This window comes from Formica exsecta, unplaced genomic scaffold, assembly GCF_003651465.1.
Source record: "Formica exsecta isolate Colony F162 unplaced genomic scaffold, ASM365146v1 scaffold4, whole genome shotgun sequence".
Lineage (NCBI taxonomy): Eukaryota > Metazoa > Arthropoda > Insecta > Hymenoptera > Formicidae > Formica > Formica exsecta.
In genome coordinates, this window is record NW_021851238.1 from 1,737,922 (window position 1) to 1,761,235 (window position 23,314).

The 23,314-nt window shown below is 33.2% G+C and overlaps 4 protein-coding genes across 8 annotated transcripts in view; 1 reads left to right on the forward strand and 3 right to left on the reverse strand.

Moving 5' to 3' along the window:
- The window catches only part of LOC115240037 (ATP-citrate synthase), a 12,487-nt gene extending 11,161 nt beyond the window's left edge, over positions 1–1,326 (reverse strand). Inside the window, exon 1 of the mRNA XM_029814986.1 lies at positions 455–1,326. The gene's annotated coding sequence lies outside the window, so the exon portion shown is untranslated. The remainder of the gene's footprint in view (positions 1–454) is intronic.
- Positions 1,327–2,026: 700 nt separating this feature from the next.
- Positions 2,027–5,429, reverse strand: LOC115240038 (serine/threonine-protein kinase 16). Of its 2 annotated transcripts, none has more exons than XM_029814988.1 (6): positions 5,141–5,429; positions 4,634–4,868; positions 4,349–4,553; positions 4,106–4,260; positions 3,877–4,011; positions 2,027–2,898 (listed from the first exon to the last, which is right to left on the reverse strand). In XM_029814988.1, exons 1-6 carry the CDS (start codon positions 5,248–5,250, stop codon positions 2,782–2,784), a joined length of 957 nt encoding a protein of 318 aa, XP_029670848.1. In that variant the 5' UTR covers positions 5,251–5,429; the 3' UTR covers positions 2,027–2,781. The 2 variants fall into 2 exon arrangements, with proteins under 2 accessions (XP_029670848.1, XP_029670849.1); XM_029814989.1 differs by having other exon boundaries at positions 5,112–5,421.
- Positions 5,430–5,471: 42 nt separating this feature from the next.
- Positions 5,472–13,893, forward strand: LOC115239941 (probable maleylacetoacetate isomerase 2). The gene is made up of 5 exons (XM_029814817.1): positions 5,472–5,483; positions 6,258–6,309; positions 6,619–6,767; positions 6,845–7,049; positions 7,461–13,893. Exons 1-5 carry the CDS (start codon positions 5,472–5,474, stop codon positions 7,688–7,690), a joined length of 648 nt encoding a protein of 215 aa, XP_029670677.1. The 3' UTR covers positions 7,691–13,893.
- Positions 13,894–15,980: 2,087 nt separating this feature from the next.
- LOC115240040 (RNA-binding protein Nova-1) overlaps positions 15,981–23,314 on the reverse strand; it is a 30,901-nt gene continuing 23,567 nt past the window's right edge. For 2 of the 4 annotated variants that reach the window (XM_029814991.1, XM_029814992.1), the window contains one exon: positions 15,981–19,926. In XM_029814991.1, coding sequence (XP_029670851.1) covers positions 19,802–19,926 — 125 coding nt within the window. In that variant the 3' untranslated portion in view covers positions 15,981–19,801. The remainder of the gene's footprint in view (positions 19,927–23,314) is intronic. The other 2 variants (XM_029814990.1, XM_029814995.1) reach the window with 2 other exon arrangements.

The following is a 23,314-nucleotide window of genomic DNA, read 5'->3' on the forward strand; positions in this document are numbered from 1 at the left end:
AAGATTAATTATATATTATATATATCTATATATATATAGATTTTTGACAGAGCTAGTATAATCGATATCGCTGGGTATATTTTTGTTCAAAAAATATTTTTTTCATTATATTCTTTTTGCTATAATATTTTTTTAATGTTATAAACGCACTAAGCTTGTATATAATGTTATTATATATCAAAATTATTCGACGCTAATTCATATGAATGATCCGGATGTCGTTATTACTTTGTGTGCTATAAATATATTCTTGAATGAGGAGCTACGCGCGCGTGATTGTATCATATGATTCGCATAATGAAAGTGTCAGTAGCGAACAGGAATAAGTTTATCGTTATTCATGATAGAACTGATTGCAGAAGAGGTTAGAAGTTCGAGACACTCGATACATAGCAGATTTAAAAATGTTATTTCCTTATCGGCAATTAATTGTTTTAACGTATGATTCACTTACAAGTCACAAACGGTATAGCCGGCTTCGTAAACGCTGAAACTTTGGCAGATCTTGAAGAATTTCAGGAGTGATACGAACGTGCATCCACTTGCTCGCACTGCCATGAAAAGATTACTTGAGATTCTCTTCTCGACTGCGTTAAGAAATATTGCCACAACACCAAAACGAAATATAACTTGGGAACTCGGTTTCTCGCGAGTGAAATAAGAACAAGCCAAGCGACATTGGGACTTGCATTGACTTTACAAACAATCGGTGTAATGCAATTGAGACAGCTATAATAGAAAATGATAAAAATTTTAATTTTATTTCAAAGCGTTTATTCTAAAAATATCAGATTTCACGCCCTCACGTTGGCCATGGATGCCATTATATCGTAACGAATATCTGTGACGTCACGAGCAAACGTCACATCGGACGATCTTTTTTACGTATGTATAAGTCTATTTTTTATAGCTGGCTGCACTAGTTAAGAGTTTATCTTTTTCTCTTCACATTGGAAGGAGAAAGATGAACTCTGAACGAGTGTAGCCAGTTCAGCTATAAAGAATAGAATTTATGTACATACAAATACGTGGAACTAATTATAGATCTATCTTTATTCCAATTGTACCTTTTAGACAGAATTGGGACATGATAAAATATAATGATATATCATAAAATAAAACAAGTACAAAATAAAATATAAAAATCTTTCCAATTACAATATTAGAAACAATAATTACAGCTGTATATCATATAATCTCACCAACAAAATAATGGAATTTAAATATATTACACTATTTCTTTGAACATTGAAAGTAATATTTTTGTGTTTAAGAGTCGTTTTGAATATGAAAAGAACTTTTTTACATTTAAATCGTTTTGAATATAAAAAGAATTTTTTTGCATTTAACACATCTGATCGCACTGTGCATTGAAAAATAAATAATATATAATATTAAAAAAAAAGAACACTTTTACCCAGGATCATCATCAGAATTAACTGCAACAACTCAACTCTATATCTCTAAACAATATGACAAGAGAAGGCGCAGTGGATCCTTACCATGACCCGAAGCGCCGATTTTCAGTTTATACTCTGAAATGTTGTGAAGTTTGGCAATGACAAGCATTACTGGAAGTTGATGTATCAACAAGAAATTACGAAAAAAAGTTCGAGGTTCTTAGAAAACAACAGAAAAACACAATATTTGATTAAAGTATTTATATATAAATAATATTCTTTTCGTGGCTACACACATGCACACATATATAAATATATAAGATTAATTATATATTATATAAATTTTAATTTTATTTCAAAGCGTTTATTCTAAAAATATCAGATTTCACGCCCTCACGTTGGCCATGGATGCCATTATATCGTAACGAATATCTGTGACGTCACGAGCAAACGTCACATCGGACGATCTTTTTTACGTATGTATAAGTCTATTTTTTATAGCTGGCTGCACTAGTTAAGAGTTTATCTTTTTCTCTTCACATTGGAAGGAGAAAGATGAACTCTGAACGAGTGTAGCCAGTTCAGCTATAAAGAATAGAATTTATGTACATACAAATACGTGGAACTAATTATAGATCTATCTTTATTCCAATTGTACCTTTTAGACAGAATTGGGACATGATAAAATATAATGATATATCATAAAATAAAACAAGTACAAAATAAAATATAAAAATCTTTCCAATTACAATATTAGAAACAATAATTACAGCTGTATATCATATAATCTCACCAACAAAATAATGGAATTTAAATATATTACACTATTTCTTTGAACATTGAAAGTAATATTTTTGTGTTTAAGAGTCGTTTTGAATATGAAAAGAACTTTTTTACGTTTAAATCGTTTTGAATATAAAAAGAATTTTTTTGCATTTAACACATCTGATCGCACTGTGCATTGAAAAATAAATAATATATAATATTAATATATACTTTTCTTCTCTCCTGTTAAACATATATATATTAAAATATTGTTTTTCTTCCTTATTTTACTTTTTACAATGCAAAATTATTCACTATAATTGTAAATTACATGAGAAATGCATGAATTTTTAATCTTTATATCATGTGTATTTGATGTTTCTGAAAATAATGTTCTTTTCATTATTTTTGTGATCTCCCCTGATCATCCGACATTCTTTTTTACAAATATAATCTATCAATGTATGTGATTGTGATTCACGATATTTTTTCATATTGCTTATAGGCCTGTATAAATTGATAATGCATGTGTCTCTTTCTTTCTTTTTATCATGCATTGCTCAACATCGCATGATATTTCTTAAAGGCATAGCAGTATCATATGCCATGTCAGCAATTACACTCTACCTTCAAATTTGGCAATGGTATCGTGTACACTTTCTATTACACTATATATATATGGACGTTCCATTGGATTGACTTTCAACATTGACAGGATTAAGTCCCGCATATCCTGAAAAAGAAAAATATAACTTTTTATCCTTGAAATATTGATATTGTGCAAATAAGGCAGATCTGTCTATAAGAAAAAGTCTAACTTTATTTAAAAGTCAAAATGAGAATTATATATTTAAAATTTGATATATTTACTATAAATAAAATTTAACATACAGTTATAGATATCTATAAATATAACATTTTCTTACACAAAATTTAAGTTAAAATTATACATACATAAATTGTAATGTAAAAAAAAAGCAGAGAATAAACTCTATAAATATAATATTTTTACTTATTGTAAAAAAAAAAAGCGTTATTAATTATATATAAGTAATTATTGAACGTTTGCAATGCAAATTACAATTTTATATATTTTTACATATAGTGTTACAAATTTAACTTAAAAATATCTTACTAAAAAAAAAATTAATGACTTTTTTGTATACTTTTTCAAATGATGATTTTCATTTGAATAGTAATATTCAACAAAAAGACAAAGAGAATGCAATTAATATAATTATATCTAAATCATATAACAAAATAAACATACATGACTAATTATGTAACAAAAATGGTATACATTTGAAATAAAAATATGTACAATTTTCTCTACTTTGCATAAACTCTTTAAAAAAAAAGAGATTTTAGTACTAATTTATATAAATAGTTACTAGTTTTTCTGACTGAATATTAAAAAAAAAAAAGAGAAATCTAATATTATTAATACAAGTTGTTCTATAATATTATATAATATTAAATATCACCCATACAGATATTAAATATTTACTTTTCCTTAAAAACAAAATTAGACAATGAATATTTAATACGATAAATCGAAATAAAAAGTAGAATATAAATCTGTGAACAATTAAATTTATAATAAACATTTAATTGTTTCACATCTCAAGATTAAAATTTTGAAATGTGAAATTGAAAAAAGTTATTAATAATTAACAAATCCATATAAGAAACAAGGCATATTACACATTACCTCGTTATATGGGGTATTTTCTGGAAATGTTACATGTGCACTCATCACAGCAAGAGCTATGCTGTCACCACGTTCGTAAACGGTATCAAAAGGAGATTTAAAGTAACACAATGCATATAATATACACCCCAATGACTGAAAGAAAAAGGCAATTTTATGATGAAATCCAGAGCACATATCAGTTGTAAAGAATATATTGAAAGAAGCATAGAAGTATTATAACATTTACCCAAATGTCTGTTCGTTCATCAACCATAGAATAGCTCTCAACATTGAATAATTCTGGTGCTCTATATGGCATGGAGCATCTTTCAGCTGCTAAATCTTGTAAAACACGTGCAGCTTGAGTACCACATACTTGAACTCTGGCAGATGCCATGGAACCTAAACAGTGATTTAGTATTTGATGAGGAAAAAATTGCTGTTTAATAATTAAATATATTAACAAAAGATATAGTAAAATATAATCTACCCAAATCCATAATGACAGGTGTTCTGTCGTCGCTAAGTACTATATTTGCAGTTTTCAAATCTCTATGAGCAAGAGGTTCTGGTTTAGCCTCATGAAGTGCTTTTACACCCTCACAAATCTGTAGAAAAATGCTGAGAATATCTATAGGACTCAAATAATCACAAATCGTTGCTCGTTGTTCCAGTTCATCTGCTAAAGTTCCTTTCTGAAATGGCAACGGTATTGATGGATTCATTAAAAACTGCATTGTATGGAACATATTTCTGTTAAAAAGTATCAACTTACATGATAATATGGTAAAATAATCAACACTTCACTTGTCGTATTAAGAATTGGGTCTGCTGTACCCATACATGCCGAATCTACACATTCTATAACATTTGGATGCTTTATCAGTTTATAATACTCAACTTCTTTCATTGCTAATTGTTGGTCTTCTGATCCATAGCAAACAATTTTCTTAATAGCATACTTTTTGTGTGTAATAACATCCTCAACTAAGAGTACTGTGCTGAACCCACTGAAAAAGTGAAAAATTTTACTGCATGTCACATTTTTTTGAAAATATTCATCGCCTTTGTAAAACTTATAAAAAACAAATATCTTTTTTGTAGATAGAGATTTCTTTTTATAACGCATTGAGCAAAGTTAAGCAATTGTTTAGAGATACATACACACATATTTCTACAGATATATTTGATTTAATGCGTCATACAAACTATACCATTATCAATAAAAAAATTAAAATTATAAAATATTATACTTGTTAATAAATTTATCTGATAAACTTGCCCTTCGCCGAGATGTTCGCGGACCCTGTACTTCCTCGAGTTTACCGTAATGGTCTCTTTGGCGCATATACAACCCATTCTTAAAATTAGATTTAAACCTAGACTATTCATTCTCACAGTTGTTGATTATCTCATCGCGATAAAAATCAAAATAAATCTGGCGAGAAAAATATCCCTCCGATCTCTCTTGCTCAGAGCATACAAACGTTTTGGTTTTGACACGTCAATTATAACTAGGTTAGATTAGGTTGAGAATTTTTCGAACTACTAAGGCCGCGTTCGAAAACATCACCCGTGTCACCGACGAGATATCATTAAAGACCGGTGGTCTTATGGGATTTAGTGTGACTGGAAAAAAAAAAACTCGCTACAGTCGGTGCCCGTGTGCACCGAGCGTCGTTCTATCTTTATTATTTACTGAAAATTGAACAAAGATAGCTTAAGAAGCAAATTGCGTATGTACATGTATGTATTTAAATCTTAGGACAATTGACGGAAAAGTGTATTCTTTCCGTATCGCGAGGACAATGGAAAATTGAGCTCTATATCGATCGCAGTCTCCGGTAACGGAGTCGCGAAAATGAAGTTGCTTTACTCCAGAACATCCTCCCGAGTCATTATACTATACATTACTTGCCGATCTTCTTTTTATTAAAATTTTACTCCTCTACAAACTTTGGAGATTAAAATAAACTTTTCCATCGCTTACGCTTTTAAAAATATACATTTCTGTAATGAATTGATTTTTTACATCTATGATTTCACAGATAACTTTAAAATGTACAAGTTTCTTTTTTCGGACAACTTAATTTTAGAATTTTTATGTTAAAACGGTTTTTTTTATAAGCTCATAAAAAAATTTACTTTATCTTCGCCAAAAAATTGTGTCCACGGCTAGAACGAACGTTATTTAATAAATGCGCATTTCAACACTTACTACTCGTTCCTGTTTACATTTAGTAGTCGCAAGTTAGTCGCAATAGCCGCTCGTTGTCGCAAACTTTTTTCTAACTCGCGAATCTGGTTTCACGACCGGCCTCGAGCACGAAACGTCCTCCAGGTCGGATAAACTTTGCCATGTATTCACATTCTTCTCGTTTTTTTTTTTTTTTTGATAGCCCGTGCTTTACTCCTATTGGCGGAGTTCGTGTTCTTGGAGGGTAAGAATTGGTGAGTACAAGCTCTATTTAATGTAATAAAATACTTATGTTATATATATAAAATTAGAGCACTTATGTAAAATACACATTAGACACATTTATTTATATCACCAGTTATACTATGATTTATAGAAAATATACATATAAAGAGTTTAAAAGTTGCATTTTGTGAATTTCACTCATCGAGTCTTTATGTAACAAACTTTCTTATTATTAAATAACGTTATTAGTTGACAGAATTTTATTATTGCTGTCCAGATAGCTTCCCATTCAGGAATATGTTTCTAATAATCTCTAATAATAATATATCTATCAATAGCATTGAATCTAAAGGAGATACCATATGACATAAAACCTGTGAGTCTGGTAAAAAGTGGCGGAGAACAACATTCCAATGAATTTCGAGAGATTAATCCAATGGAGCAAGTGCCTGCGCTCCATATTGACAATCATACACTAATAGAGTCTGTAAGTATATTTGGTTATACATTACAACAATTATTCTTCAAAATTTTTAATAATATGAACGATCTCTCTTTATACAGCTAAATATTCTGCAATACTTGGAAGAGACCAGGCCGAATCGTCCATTGATGCCGGCGGATCCTGTCAAAAGAGCTAGAGTAAGAGAGATTTGCGAAGTAATTGCCAGTGGCATACAACCTTTGCAAAATCTCGTTGTTCTAATTTACGTCGGAGAGGAACGTAAGAAGGAATGGGCGCAACATTGGATCACTAGAGGATTTACAGGTATTTAAACATAACAGATTAAGTCTTCATATAAGTCATAATAGGAACTTGCAATAAATGATGAGGATTCTTTGTTTTCTATAAAAACTTTTATCTGAGATTTAAGTAAATAATCAATTTTATTTAACTATTAGTTATACCTCTTGTATACCTTGATATCGTCTTTACATATTCGTAATATGAAAACTACGAATGTTTGCAATTATAATTGTTGTACGCACATATCGCATCTAACGATAAGATTGTTGAGAAAAAAATGTTAGATAACATCACTATATATCTGAATGTCTTAAAAAAAACGGCAGGGATTTAAAAAACTGGTTTATATAATCGTTAATAAATCAAGTAGCGACAACTTGTTTGTGTGTGCTCATATAATTGAGCAGATATACCGATAATGCTATTTTTTAGCTGTGGAGAAGTTGTTATCGTCGAGTGCAGGCAAATACTGCGTCGGTGACGAGATTACGTTAGCGGATTGTTGCCTAGTGCCACAGATATTTAACGCGCGAAGGTTTCACGTCGATCTGAGACCTTTCCCCACGATTCTGAGGGTGGACCGTCATTTGGAGCATCACCCGGCCTTTACCGCGGCTCACCCCAATAACCAGCCCGACTGTCCGCCCGAGGCGACCAAGTAGCAAGCGAGGCAGACCACCCTTTTCCTCTTCTAATTCTTTAGGAGCATGGAAAGAGGTGGTCCAACATTATGTGGTCTCATAGTGACAAAAGGTGATACGAGATTCATTCATGCGTTCATTGCATATTTCACATGCACTTGGGATCGCACCAATCATTTCGATTAATCAAATCTCTTGTTTCTATATATATCGTAAATAAAATTGTAATCTAGAAAAGAGAGAATAGCAAATTGCTGAACCAAATAACATAATCCAATACATCATGAAAATTCATTGCGCGTATCTTTGATTATGCATGCGGATTTAATCATTGCGATAGCGAGTATACGAGAAAGTTATCTTTAACTCGCACTATCAGCCAATAAATTGCTGTTATATATTTCGATAATGGTATTTATATATACCACATACCAAGAAAATTGTCCGATATTAGTTGCACCTTTTATCACTTATGAACTGCATATCGGTACCGAAATGGTTAACGGCTAGCAACAAAAGCGAGTATGGTATCGTTTTTGATTTTAGATCATGTTTATTTTTAGAACACGGACTCGCGCCATTTCTGTACTTGCAAGGAAAGGGAAAAAAATATTGGCCTATTTTTTAAGTTTTGTTACGTTTTTATATACGATTTTACACGATCGATCGAAATTTATTTTCACGATGTGTATTTTTCACACGATATTTTACAAAGATATATTATTGACCTATCCCGAATAGGTTCTGTTTTGAAATCAAAAGTTTACTTTTTATATACTTATTATAATTTTTTATTTTTCACTTTTGCTTACATAGCGTAAGAGAAAAAGAAGTGGATGTTGCTATTAAATCCTAGCGAATACCCCGAACTCTTCGCTGGTACGTAGGGTAATGACTCTCGTATTTACGCGATATATACGAAGCACACACGAATAAATTCATAACGCGAAACGATCAAATATTCGAAGGGAAACGTGTAATAAGGGAATGCGCTCTGCTCAATATCTCCCAGAATACCGACGAAAAAAGTACAAATCGCACATTTTCTTTGATATCCCAGTTGTAGAGTACATTAGATTTGCTCGTTTTTTTTTTTATTTACACTTTTGCATTGAAATATCCAATAAATGATTTATCTTGTCTCAAGATGATTCAATACACAGTAGCCTAATAAAATATATATTAAAGTAACCATTTTTTTGTCTCCAAGTGTTTGTACTTGGCGCTTTTTTATCTCTTTTTTTAGAAAAGTAATTAAAACTTTTTTTTATATACTTTTTTATACTTTGGAAACGTTTAAGCAATTTTTGTAATAAATGCGGATAAAACGAGCAGATCTATCGTATTTTTTATGTATGACACCGTGTAATATATTTTTTTACTTTACGAAATAATTTTTAGGTTTAAACAATATTTCTTTATCAGAAATGTACCGAACTTCTCGATATGTGTATTTTTAAAAAAACGGACTTGTTACGCGTAAGTTACGTGTAGTTAGATAATCTGTGATTTGGAATTACGTTGTGCAGAACCGAAGTGAGACGTTGATGCGAAGATTAGAATGTGCCATTGAAATGCCGTAGTACAATCGCGAACAATTTCAAACGCAAACGAGAGAGATACGTGTGTCGACAGAATCAAAATGTATATTTATGCTCTTACAAATAGTTTTCCGGGTTCAGAGCATGTAAACAGAGAGATATCGATATTTTTCACGAATGTTTTTTATAGGATCGCTCTTATTGTAAAGCTGTGTTATATACATAGCCTTCGTGTGCCCTTCGAGAAATTTAATAAAAATAAATGCAAACGTAGCGTTCGTAAAAAAAATCGAGTCCTGTAGATATATCGAACACGACCGATCTCTAAAGGCCGATAATCAAATTACACCTGGCATTCTTCCTTATTGCCGCGTTATCCTTCTTCTTTTCCTTGTTTTACAAACGTCATGACATTTGCACATATTTGGAATTTCACGTATTGTATAAAAATGATTTCTTGTATATCGCTCACGTCATAACTGCCTTTTTGAAACTTTAACGAGTACTTCTTCCAGCTGTAGCCTCCAGCCTTCGCAATTATTTTTCTATAGCAGATATAGTATCGTGTAATGAAGGTATAATTCTCTTTGTGCGCTTTCCGATGGTGGATTAAGGATCAATCAATCACAGGGTGTCCCACAATTAAACCATCAACAAGTTTTGCTAGTATACTCTATATATAAAAAAAGATGTTATATCAGCATTGTATCCGAAAACGTTTCATTATCACATTACATTAAAAAAATAATACATTCGCTTAATTATCCGTTTCTAAATGCCGTTCTTCGTCTCTAATACATACATTGTAAGGAGATAAAATTTAGCATCCTACGAATTCCAACATTTTTATTTCGTTTTAGCTCAATGAATGGCAAATTAATTTTATCGATGAATTTTTATTACGAATCGACTCTTGCATGATACGTTTGCTTTTACATATTTCCATATAATTTTTTAATAAAACGTCTCCATAAAACATGCTGATAAAGTTTGACTGTTTAACCTTGGGACACCCTATATAAGAATCGTCGCAATTTGAAATGTTCTATGTCGCGCAGTACTTTGGGACGAATAAGAACACGCGTGTCTATACACACGCTCACACATAGACGTATATTAATCGACCGAGTGATTAGATAATAATGTATATAATCTTTGTACGCGAGCCACACATTCCCCTCCCACAGAGACCAGCTCTACAAATATCCAATATCGAGATGAAACAAGCATACTCGAAATCGATCGAAACTCTCATGTGTGTTTGCTACGTTTTGATAACAGCGCCTATGCATATTATGTGATGATTCGAGAGTTATGTACGAGTTAAAAGGATCTCGTTGTAATAAACGACGATCCTTGGCGTAATTAAGGGTCAACGGATGAGATCTCGTATCTGAATGTGATCTTGCGCCCGTTTATCGAATTTTTGTGCCCAAGTTACGAGAACTCGTAAAAGCGGACAAGTTAATAATAATTTTGTCGAAAACGAGCTGTGTTATTTGTAATTATTGCGGTAGCTCTTATACGATATTATAAATATATATATATCTTGATAACTAGTTTCGAAAGATTGCAATTTCGTAAGGTAAAGTCGACTTATGATTAAACAAAGAACACATTTTGTCATCTATTTAACAGCTCTGGAGCTTAATTTAGGAAGAGTTGTAGTTTATTACTTGGAATATTATAATATTCAGTCCTCTCTCCTCTTTTTACAGGAATTCTTGTCTCCGATTTAAATAAGTAATTTGTAAATCGCTCTTATTTTACATTTATACGCGAAAAGGAATCCCCCAAATTGCTTTATTCGTGCTTCCTCGTAGTTCCCTAAAGAGTAGATTTACAGACATTTTACTTGCATACTTATCTTTTGTATCGGAGGGAGGAAGAGATCTCTCAATTTGATTTTTGTCCTGTAGTTCTTCTTTTGCCACAGATAAAAACCTTGCTTCTGTTGTGATCTTTCGCTACCTATAGATCTTCCGGTATCTTATTTCCGACGAACTGACGTATCATCCGTATAACGTATGCGTGAGAAATATAAAAGCGACACTCGCATTCTGCCAGAGAGCAATGAAAGGATAAATTAATTGTATTATATTTTTATTACTTTAGTTTCGCTCTTCTTTTTTTTCCAGTCGCCGTTTATGGTTCTACAATTTAGCTTTAAGAATGCTAGCTCGGTAACGTTTTTACGAATCCATCAGTATCGCTGTATAACCCGATCGAGAATAATATGGCAATAAACGCGGCCATACAATCTTCTCCCGTCACGATAGTTCTAAATCGATTCTTATAGACGACGTAACATTTTTTACGCGGATGCGTGTGAGGCCGTTTAGGATGAGCAAATGAGAGCGTGTACAATAAATGTAGCGACTGACACGTTGATCTCTTCAAAGCGAGGAAGAGTACGAGGGGCGCGTAGATATTTTGTAAGCGAGAAAAAAGATGATGTATGTTCACACAATGCTTATATAGCGAATAAAAGATTCTGTGTCAATAGTGTATGTATAACTACACATTCGTGGTAGAATCGCGATAAAAGGAGAAAGATCAAAACAGTAAGTGCATTCGTAATTGTACCGTCATTATAGCCGAATAAAGCTACGTTTGGTCTGTAGTGGCATATTTTTTACTATGAGCGAGAGCTTTTTGATGTAATGAAAGGTCTACAAAAATATATAAACGCTAATGATTACCTTTAACGTTTCTTCTGTCTGCCGCGAAAGTTTTTGCAAGTTTTATATTTTTCTGCTTTTACACAATCCCAAATTATTCCCAAATATAGAAAAATTATTTAAATATCTTTTCTTTTTTATTACTCGAATGTAACTTCTTCTTATTATGACTAAAATAATGTTATTAATTTTCGAGAGAGAGATTTTCGTTGCAACAATACGAATACATTAATTAATAAAACAGAAGCGATAAAAAATAAATATCTGACTTACCAATGAAAACTGCATCAAACACTTTATCTTCCTGTGGTTTCCCCGAGTCGTCTTCTTAAAAAAAAAAAAATAATTCTCTTCGACAAATCGAATCGCGTGGTACGAACATAACTCACGATATTTCGCCATAAATCAATATACAATGCGTGCAAGAGCTCGAAATAAACTGTCGGGACTGATTATAATTATCTGTACAAAAATAGCTTTTTATTTCTTACTTCTTTAGAGTTTACATTACATATCTTTCTCTTTTATCAAAAACTCGATAATAAGATCGTTCGAAATAGACCGTATAACTCGATCGTCGATACTCTACCCGCTGATATCACCACCTCCTTCTCCGTCTTATTTACAAACAATTCGTCTTATAAAAAAAATACAATCCTTCATTTTCTACTGACTAGTTAGAAGAGACTATAGCGTCTCTCATACGCTCGAGATTGTACACTTAATGGAATGTAAAACGAGAAGAAAAGAAAAAAAAAAGAGAGAAAAAGATGCGTGTATCCATAATTAATTACGACATACTTAATGAGATACACATTGCGTGTGTATATATATACAAGAAGATATACAAATATATTATATAAATTCGAATACTTTAATATAAAAGCCGTGTGATATGCGAAACAATTCGCCTGTATGCCTTAACATCACAAACTTTATTGACAACGATTTGTTGACATCGACCTATGTCCCCAACTTTTTGGAATCGGCCGGATACGCATATAATCGCGTCTCACTCGAATATTGCCACGAATACTGTATACATCGAACGATTCTCTTTCTCACGCACAATGAAATCTAACGCCTTCCATTTGCCGCCGCGTAAAGATCTTACAATCTCAAGGATCAACGGTACAGTTGCGAGTACATCGCGTTACATAATATTTTACCGTGAGAGAGACACATTAAAAAAGAAACTATTAAAAATTTCTGCTCGTCTACCGCACTTCATTAAGGAGATTAAAATAATCATAGCGTATACGCAGGATGATCCCCTTAAAAACATTAATATTAACAATAATTATGATCCTCTGTCTTTCTCTGTGGAAACAAAAGCGATTAACTTTAACCGATGTTTAAGGGGGAAAATCCAGAAATTAAAACAATAATCATAAATACTACGCGCGCGATCTGTCCATCTGTACCGTTGCGATATATTTTCCTTTCTTTTCTCTTTTTTCTCTTTTTTTTTGTCGAAATTTGGAAGGCTATCTCTCGTTCGTCGCGAATCCATCGCCGTCTATAATCGTGGGATTAGATACAGACCTTCCCAATTTCCACAAAATTACAATCGTGCTTCGTTATTTCGATCGAGTATATAGAACAGAAGAGACCAGAGCGTGTTATCGAGAAATTCAGCCGGAAGATTTTTTGGTGAATGAAAAGAGAGAGAGACGATGAACGCGTATGATGTGATCATACTGCGACACTGAATGGACAAATGGATGGATGTATGGACGGTGGCCAGGTCATGAAATGAAGAACAACAGAATGCATTTAATGAGCGATTGTTTATTATGCTCTTATTATGGTCACTTGTCATACAGGTAACGATGCTTCTCAATGAGTGAAAATAGTTAATATATTATGTTTGTTTGTTTGCTTTTTTTTTTTTTTTTACTTTTATATAATTATTCAACATTGAATGGAGATAAATTGAGAGATGATGAAAGAATAACAATTTATGGATGCAAATAAATGTGGTTAGAGTGTAAAGTAATAATATTATAAGATTAGCCCTTCGGAAAGAATGCTCGTGTGTGTGAACTAAATTATATACTTCATCGATAACAATAATAGTGGTGCCCATTAAAAGAGAGGTCACGTGTCGGGATCAAAGAGCAATTAATTAAACTTCGTCGACGATCGCGAAAGTGCATAAGTAAAATCATCGCTCCTCGCGGTCGATCAATAAATAGAGAATTCTCTGTAAGCCTTACGAGCCGTACGAATATGCTCTTGTCAAGTTCATTTGACAAAATTGCGTCTCGATTTGCCGTCTTTTCACCGTCGCGTATATAGTCCCTTACACACATAGCTCTTTGCCGTAATATATCTCTCCGAGATATTTCATGCGATCATCCACGGTATCGTCGATCATTGGATATTATTGATATCCAATCGAAAAACAATATTATTTTGCAATTTTTTAGATCCGTAACTTTTGAGCATTACACGATTATTTTTCAGGTAGAATAATATTCAGATTTGTGATGTAACGCCAAGAAACACGGCTGTCGATAGTTAATTGACATTTCACCGATAAAATTTACGATATTTTCTCTACCGTGAAGAGGAATTTATGAAAGTTATTTCTCGAAAACGATTCGCTTTCGTATACTAGGTTGCCAATACTCGTGTGTTCTTGGCATTCTTCTCTCGCTTAATTAGAAATTATAAATATATTATGACTTTTTTGTTCGATAGCGTTTCTTAACATCGTGCAATGTCGTAAGCATCGAAATATACGAATGATTGAATGAAACTATCGTATGATTGAATTGATTTTTGAATTATAATAATAGACATTATATAGAAAAATATTTGATGATTATATAAGTCTTGTCCTTCGTCAATTTTCTTAATTTGCGAAATAATCGCTGTGAAATATCAAGATCAACGATACCGCGGACGATATTTTCTGTTCTCGCTATTATCTCGATGATTACAATCTTTTCGCTTGTATTCGCTTCCTCGGGTCTTTGCTTACTTGCCTAAATATCCGTACCTTCCGAAGAGTTACGACTACTTTTACCACTAACTTAGCGTAAATATCAATAATCTTATAGCTCTCTCCCTCTGTCTAATAAGGAGTTGAATAACGCAATACCCTTTTTTCCCTATATTTTTTTTTTCTCTCCCTCTCTTCGCGGAGGCGAGACGCCTCGGAATATTAAAAAATACGCAATTTTGCCCATTGCTCGTAATGCACCGTCGTTCTCGTGTCGTGTTCGAGACAAGGAAAAAGAAAAATCGAATCGTGTGCACAATTATAGCATAAACTGTATAACGATGTGTGTGGATTCTCTTTTTTTTTTTTTTTTTTCGTCTAATCGTGTGTGTGTGGCATAATTCGCTTCAAAGTCGGTAAAACGCATGATGATGAAGAAAGAACGCACTGTCGCATGTATGTATGTGTGTACGTGTTCTTAAATTATTTTATAGCCGAAGGAATGTAAGGTACAATACTCTTGATCGTGTGATTTCATTATCGGTGCGAGACGAATAAATCTCTCTATGGTACCTTCGCAGCCAGCTGCTCTCTTTCTCTCTCCCTCTCTCGCTCTCATATATATCTCGATTATATATATATGTATATATATATATATATATATATATATCATATATGGAAGATAACATATATTATATATCATATATGGAAGATAACACTATTCTCTCTTTCTCTCGATCTAATAATTCGCGGAGTACGCCGTAAGTAAGACGCACGAAAAAGACTTATCTCATCGCGAAAGTGAAGCGCAAACGCGCGTTCTCTCTGTTTCGTTTGTCTGCAGGTTCCTCTATTCGCGTGTAGGCATGCAATTTTGACATTATACAACGTGTGTATGCGTGGTATCAGTGTCTATATGTGTGTGTATGTATGTATGTATGTATGTGAACGAGACGTGATCGTGTGGGATGAGAGCACACGCGCATCCACGTGCACTTGCGACTTTTAGCAATATACTACTTATACTCAACAAGGTACTCAATAGTTTCCTCTCTCTTTCTCTCCCTTCCTCCCACCCTTTGTCGCTACTTTATTTTATTTGTTTTTTTATATTCTCCTTTTTTTTTTTTTTTTTTAATCCCCGAGCTGCTATATGTGCTACTTCTACCTCAACAACAACGATCTCACGTCTTGTGTAATTCTTTTTTTTTTTCATATTTCTTCTCTCTTTCTTACATTATACGCTCTTACCCAAAATAATATACCATATTAACAGTCTAACTCTATTATAATATTCTCACTTCCGATAAAATAACATTACATACAATTTTGTACAACCCTCTTAATTATTTTGTAACGAATGTGTGTTTTGGTTGTCGCGTGGACACACACGTAACGTCCCTTCGTTATGTGCGTTTCGATACATTAATTTTCTTTCTTTTTTTAGTTGATTCTATTCTTTCTCTCCCTCTATCTCTCTCTCTTTCGATTAAATGGCCTTCCGCGCTACTTTATGAGAATGATGCTGAACTAGATAAACGAAGATTGTGATATGGGAAATATATCTCATGTCGTCGCTAATCGAATGATCTCTGTGTGCTGTATCTTCGATAATCTGTATATCTTTCGTACTACATTTATAATAAAACTTCGTCTCCGCTATTGTCAATCGATCCGATACACGATGCAATAAATAATTTCCTCTTTTTTTTTTTTTGCGACGTTCTCTATAACGATATATCTTAGCGTAACATGTCCCTTAGTGTAATATATATTACGTTTTACATTGATTTCCTTGGCTATCTTGGCGAATTCGCCCTATCATTTAAACATTTGATTATAGCGAACGATTGCAAAAAAGTGGCAGTAAACTAACAAGTATAGATAAGTAAAACTCTTAATGTAGAGACAAATGCAACATTCTTTCTGAAACAATAATTGATTGTAATATATATCGCAAATAGCTAACATTTGTGTATACATACATATATATATATATATATATATATATATATATATATGTTTGTATTTTCTCTTTTTTTAAATTGTTATTTGAATTGTTATCCATCGATCCATTAGGCCCTCTCGGTACAAAACACTTTCGATATAAATTCTTTTCACCGATATGTTTTTTATAAGAACGTTCGCGCAGTATTATTAAAATTACTGACTTTTATAATAAATTCGTCTAAACCAATTTTCTCTCTTTTTCTTTTCAGCCAGTAATCGTAACGATTAATTTCGATCAAATTTATCGTGCAGCAATATTACTCCAGAAATTGTTGCATCTCTGATTTTTTTTTAAATTATTATCGTCAATCGTGTAGGACAAACTGTGGAACAAGATACACGCGTGTGAAAGAAAAAAAGTTAGGAAACGCAAACACGTGCACAACGCGACAATGCCGAAATTATAAAGTGTTGTTTATAAATAACTCTTTCTCTCAATTTGCAGCTCAGTGTCTATTACAGCGAAAGCTAATTAAATCCCTCTCCCTCTTTTTTTCTATCCTCGTAATATTCCTGATTGCTGCGTGAGTCCCACTTTTACTGCAAACTAAGAATATATATGTATATAGGAGTATATAAAGATGTATCTCGTAAAATATATACTCCATAACGATATATTATATATATTTAGCATATTAATGGGAAATAAATGTCCGACTCTTAATTGAAAACGGCCTGCCTGTCGTGCAGGATATACACATCTTTAACAATACGTTCTACTGTCAAACGTTAACAAGTGTGGTGGCTGATGAATTAGGAAGGGGGGAGGGGGAAAGAAGGAGGATAGGTTCGATATGGCACTAAAGGATGTGGAGTGACATGCAGCAGATTAATATTATTATTATTATTATTATTATAAACTCTTGGCGCGATTTCGAATATCACTTTCTGCCTCTATTTTGCGTTTTCTTTCTTTCTTTTTTTCAATCTTTTTTTTTTTTGTCTTCACATCGGATCTTAATGGAGATTAATGCGATGAGAAAGTACGATGGAACATGATCTTTACGATGTAGCCTAGCACACACAGCCAAGTAACGTGACACACGAGTCACCCTTACGCGCGGCGACGGAGTGTCGAAGATTCATTTAATAGTTATTGTAACAATAGTCGTAATTAGAATTGAGGCGAGTCAATGCAATTCCTACAGTTCCCTGATTACTATGCTACACCTTTTCCTCGCGGTTTTTCTCTCTCTTTTCTTTTTCCTGCGAAAAGGGTTGTATATATTTCAACTCTCTCTCTCTCTCTCTCTCCCCCCTTAATATTCTTCTTTAGTATTCTCATGCGCGTACGAGAGAGTATACACGTACATATATACGCAGATACATAGAATTATATATTTATCTCTCTTTCCTCTTTCGTGTCGGACAGGTTCGATCGTGTTTTATAATTTGTTTTATAATATTTCATTAGAGATTTAAGAAACTAGCTACATGTCTATGCGTCTAACTGTCCTGTGTACAGTCCTATCGACTGGCGACACGCCACTGTCTTAGCAAGTAGAAACAAAGAAATATATCTTAAACTGTACAAAACAAAGCGTTGTATGAAAAAATAAAAGATTTTAACAAGGAGGGGAAAGGGGGTGGGGAAATGGTTTTGGTGGCGACGACTGTCGGGTCTATTGCAACGGTATGTCCTCTCGTTAAACAACTCGTAGGTAACATCGACTGGCCGATCAATACTGCTTTGCCACCTCGTGCGCGAATGCATCGTCGTCATTCCTATTGGAAAATCCTCGACGATATGATACACGCGAATCGTTTAATCCTTTCCATTTCCACGATCTCGCGGATTCCCATCTTTTTCGAGAGAATATACGCTAATTTCTCTCTCTCTCTCTCTCTCTCTCTCTCTCGCAAATATGCATCGAAAAACATTTACCATCTTGCTTCAATGATAATCGAATACGCGAATCTTGAGAGAGAAATTGAAGATAATAGCGTTTATTCATGTAGTCGATGCGCAACTTCGATCGGGATCGTTTCGGAAAGGGTTAAAAGAGACTCCTATGCGAATTAATATCGTTGCGCAGGTAACGACAATCTTGTCGCCAATAAAAACATCCTACTGTTGATGTACGTTCAATATATTGCGGCACGTCAATTATCAATCAAATATTTGCGACAAGATTATCTGCTCCAATATTGATCGCACGCGGAACACGACTTTGCACACGGAATTGTTGATTTCACCGTTATATATCTCGGTATTATGTAATATACGTTGAAGATAGACATATACACGTACTGATGCATATATATATATATATATATGCACATACGCCGTTAATCGATCTCAGGAAAGTTTAATCGAAAGTGTTATTTTAATTTAATGACAACTGTGTATATCCTCGAGATACTGTAAAAAATGATATTCTTCAGCGTTGCAGAGTAATCATTTTATAGAGCAGATTCATTAATTACACTCTTCTCGGAAATATGTATTAGAATCTTTTACCTCTCTTTTATCTTTTCTCAATCCCACAGATCTTGAAAAATATATCTATACTTCACACTTTGTTGTTAACTGAGAAGATATTCCCGAGACATTTTCCGCTGTATCAGATAAGCGATTAAAACTGCACATCTCGAAGAGAGACACCGTTGAATCGCTATTTAAAATAACACTTTCAATGTCGCAAACTCTACGAATCATAGTATACGATCACTAAAATTCATAACAGGCGGTATACTCTTTATAAATCAACATTACACTAAGGAGAATACTTATGTTAGACTGGCTGATCGCGCTATGGCTTCTATACGTAATCCGTGTTTTCTTTTTGCGTTTTACGTTTGATTCTTACCCGAAGTATATCGCATGTGGAGATTTGTCCTCCACGCGTCGTTTACATTCATTTAGGGGAAGAGAATCCTGAATCCTGATCTCTCGTCGTCATCGAAAAACAAATACGGACGTCATCGCGCGAAATATCCGTTATCACGCTTAACCGAGCATGTTAACTTTATTTTCGTGCGCGCTGCATGACGAAGCTGTCCTTTTTCCTCCCTCGATCTCCCCCTCGTCTTGGCCGAACTTTGCGGCATGCCGTCGCAAGCGCTTTACTTTACCTGCGCAAATAAATTCTACAATTTTACATTCTATATCAACGTACATACATAATTCGTTCGTTCGTTCGACATCTTTCGCGTACTGGCGGCTGTTAAATATACACTCTCTTTCTCGGCTCCATCACAGCTAGTCTTATATACGTAATCTGCTCTACTACGGAATGTTTAATATCAAAGAAAAGAGAACCCTATTCCTAGTTTAACGTGAATTGCTACCTACAAGTTGTTTGTCAGAGAAACCTCCTCCCTTCTCCTCCTTCTCTCTCCTCCTCGTTCGGATGTTGCATCTATCTACAAACATGTACGTCATAACTTGTGTCATTTGTACCAACAGGCGATGCATATCACAAAATTAGTCGCATCATTCTGCGCTAACGAAGATACGAGATGCCAAGAGCGATTGTTTTTTTCAATTTGTTTCAACGTTATACGCGAATAGCACTAAGATTAATAGCATAGCTATTGCGAATGTACAGTAATAGTAGGGTGAACGGGTTTGGAGGCGAAAATTCGTGCAAAAAAAAAAAATGTAATAATCACTCGTAAGAGCTTCTTAAAGATGTCTAATATAAAGTAGATAAGTAAAAACGGGAGCGAATTGCGACGCGTAAGCAATTTGTCGATTCAAGAGTTTATCGTCCAATCTCGTTCACAATTGCGTTAAAATCGGATGATACAGTTAATCTTTATCTCTCTCTCTCTCTCACAACTTTAACAATATGGGGATATAAAATAAAGATACCGATCCTCAATCCATGCTTTTCATATATAATGCGACGTTTCTGTCCGAGAGACGCGAATAAATAACATGGAGAATCGTGAATATATGAAAGACGAATAAATAATATTAAATCTAATAGGTAACGTACATATTTGTAGGAGTGGCAATGTAAAACTGTGTATGTGTACTTGTGTGTATAAACGGGTCTAATGGCAAATTCGAATGACAAGTGCTTTTTTCTTTTTCTGTTTTTTTTTTTTGCTTTTTTTTCTTTACACGCTTGTCTCGTATCGCGCGACAAACTCAGCATCTTTCGCCTGTCGGCAGTCAGCCAGAGAATGTCCAGTCTATTATAACGGAAGATTTATAGTGCGATGAGAGAATCAGCGATAGCCAATTAATAGTAACTCTAATGTGATGATTTCGGAGAGAATGACGATATAGACTTGTGTATATATTATTTTTTATATTAATCAATATATAATGAAATATATTATGCTGCCGTTAGCGTTAATAGCACGAAGGCCATCAGAACACACTAATCCATAAATTAAATTAATGCCTACAAGTTACATTTATATATGCTCTCTTAAAACTTTAGAATCGATCTATCTACAGCAACCTAATTAATTATTTCATATTTCTCGGTGACTTTTCAATCTATTTGGGCAACACAGTGAAGTTTAATTGATAATAGAGTTCACATAGAATTTATGGATAAACATAAATCTGTTCTCTCCTCTTTGCGGACGCAAATATTTTGTCAACAATCTTTTATAATATCTCATTTCCACATTATATATATATATAATATTTCTGTATATATATTATATATTTATATATATATATATATATTTTTTCTTTTTTTATATATATATACATATATATGTCATTTTTATAATTCATTTAACGTGATTTCTCTTTTTGTATTAATCTAATGCATCGCTCTCTCGCTGTATAATACAATACATACGTACGCACATATATACATATACCTGTATATATATATGCATGTATGAGTGTGTATGTATATATACATATATATCTTTCTCTCTGCATAATATATTATAATTATCATTCCCGTTATGCGATATTTATAAATATACAAGTCATTGTTTAAAGAGCGGTGGGCCAGCGCCTCCATTTATGAATTGTACTCATGTACAGTTATATATTTCATTTCGATATAATCATTATTTTAACTACACCCATTATTGATTACTACCTAGTTTATATATCACCCCTTCCTATTTACCTACCCTCACAAAAGAAAGAATGATTATAAAAATCCCTACTCGTAGCGGATATCCTTTCTTCCGGTGACGAAGCTTCAAGAAAACTTTCCGTTTGACTCACATTCGCATAAACAGAGATTTTCCATTTGAAAAACGCTCCCTTTTACGTTCCATACAGAACCCAAAAATACGCGACTTGGCTAAATAATCGAGATTGTCCAAAATAATGATTAAAACGGGCAACAAAAGAGATTCTCGTATACGTCTACGATCGATAAATCTCTACTAGATCATTTTAAAATATAACAATCTGCATCGGTAAAAAGTCTCGCTCGCGACGAGAAGAAAACGATTGAGGAAAAAACTCGCACGTAAATAAAAGACTTCTGAAAAGTGTCGTTTAAACGAGCGTTTGCGTCATTTTAAGAAAGCAAATGCCAATATATATCCTACTTCCTCCCAAAGGCACATAACAAATTCCAATGACGAGTTCGATTAAATGAGACTAAAGTAAACGGCAGGCAAAATATTAATAGATCTTAATCGTAGTCAACTGACGATCGCCTTAGAAGAGAAAATAATTAGACTAAAAGTTCTAAAGATAAATAATGGAACAATTGCACGCGCACACGCAGATTATATAATTTGAGAATATCATCTAAAATGATGTGCAAAAAGGTATTATCCTAGTAAACGAGTGCTAAAGCGCAAATAGATTTTTCCATCCCTTAGAAATATATATTAAAAAGTAACAACAAGTGAAGTTATAATCTAGTTTTGTATATATTACTCTAAGAGCTACGAAACTTAGAAAAGTTAGATGAGGTTTCGTTTAGAGATGGAGACTTAAACGCTTCGAAATTAAAAATATAACTTGGCAATAAGGAATTATCCGTTATTTATTTAGCTGGACCAGCCAGTGGCATTGTAAATATATAAATATATGTGTGTTTATATATATATAGAATAACTCACTTTTTGGGTATATATATATATATATATATATATGAATATATTAAACTTCCAGATATATTTCTACGTTATACATAGAAGTTTCAGAAAAAGTTTTATAAAATTTTAGGGTCAAAAATCTTAAGCTCCAAGAGTTTATAATTCTTTTTCCGAAACATCCTATGTATACATATATATATATATATATAAACTCTTTGGTTTTGCCAAGATATTACTCTGTGTACTCGGTGATCAAAGTAAATAATATATTTTGCAAAAAAAACGGAAAGAGTCTATTAGTCTAAGTATTTCTCATCTCGAGAGACAATTCAGAATGTTGATCACACGAAACTCTTGTCTCAACATTTCTCAGTTGACGAATCGATGACTGACCCAGATTCATTGCCGTTTCGACGTTGAGTTCTGTATGAGCTGAATCTTTTGATCATTATGGTGAAATATGTCCCATAAAAATCTGAGG

Excerpts from the sequence above, each read along its gene's own strand:
- LOC115239941 (XM_029814817.1), top strand. Across the intron at positions 6,768-6,844 it reads ATCATACACTAATAGAGTCT|CTAAATATTCTGCAATACTT; the intron begins GTAAGTATATTT and ends CTCTTTATACAG. Across the intron at positions 7,050-7,460 it reads GATCACTAGAGGATTTACAG|CTGTGGAGAAGTTGTTATCG; the intron begins GTATTTAAACAT and ends GCTATTTTTTAG.
- LOC115240038 (XM_029814988.1), bottom strand. The coding sequence starts at position 5,250 with ATGAATAGTCTAGGTTTAAATCTAATTTTAAGAATGGGTTGTATATGC. Across the intron at positions 4,554-4,633 it reads TTATTTTACCATATTATCAT|AAAGGAACTTTAGCAGATGA; the intron begins GTAAGTTGATAC and ends TTGCCATTTCAG. Across the intron at positions 4,261-4,348 it reads ACCTGTCATTATGGATTTGG|GTTCCATGGCATCTGCCAGA; the intron begins GTAGATTATATT and ends ATCACTGTTTAG.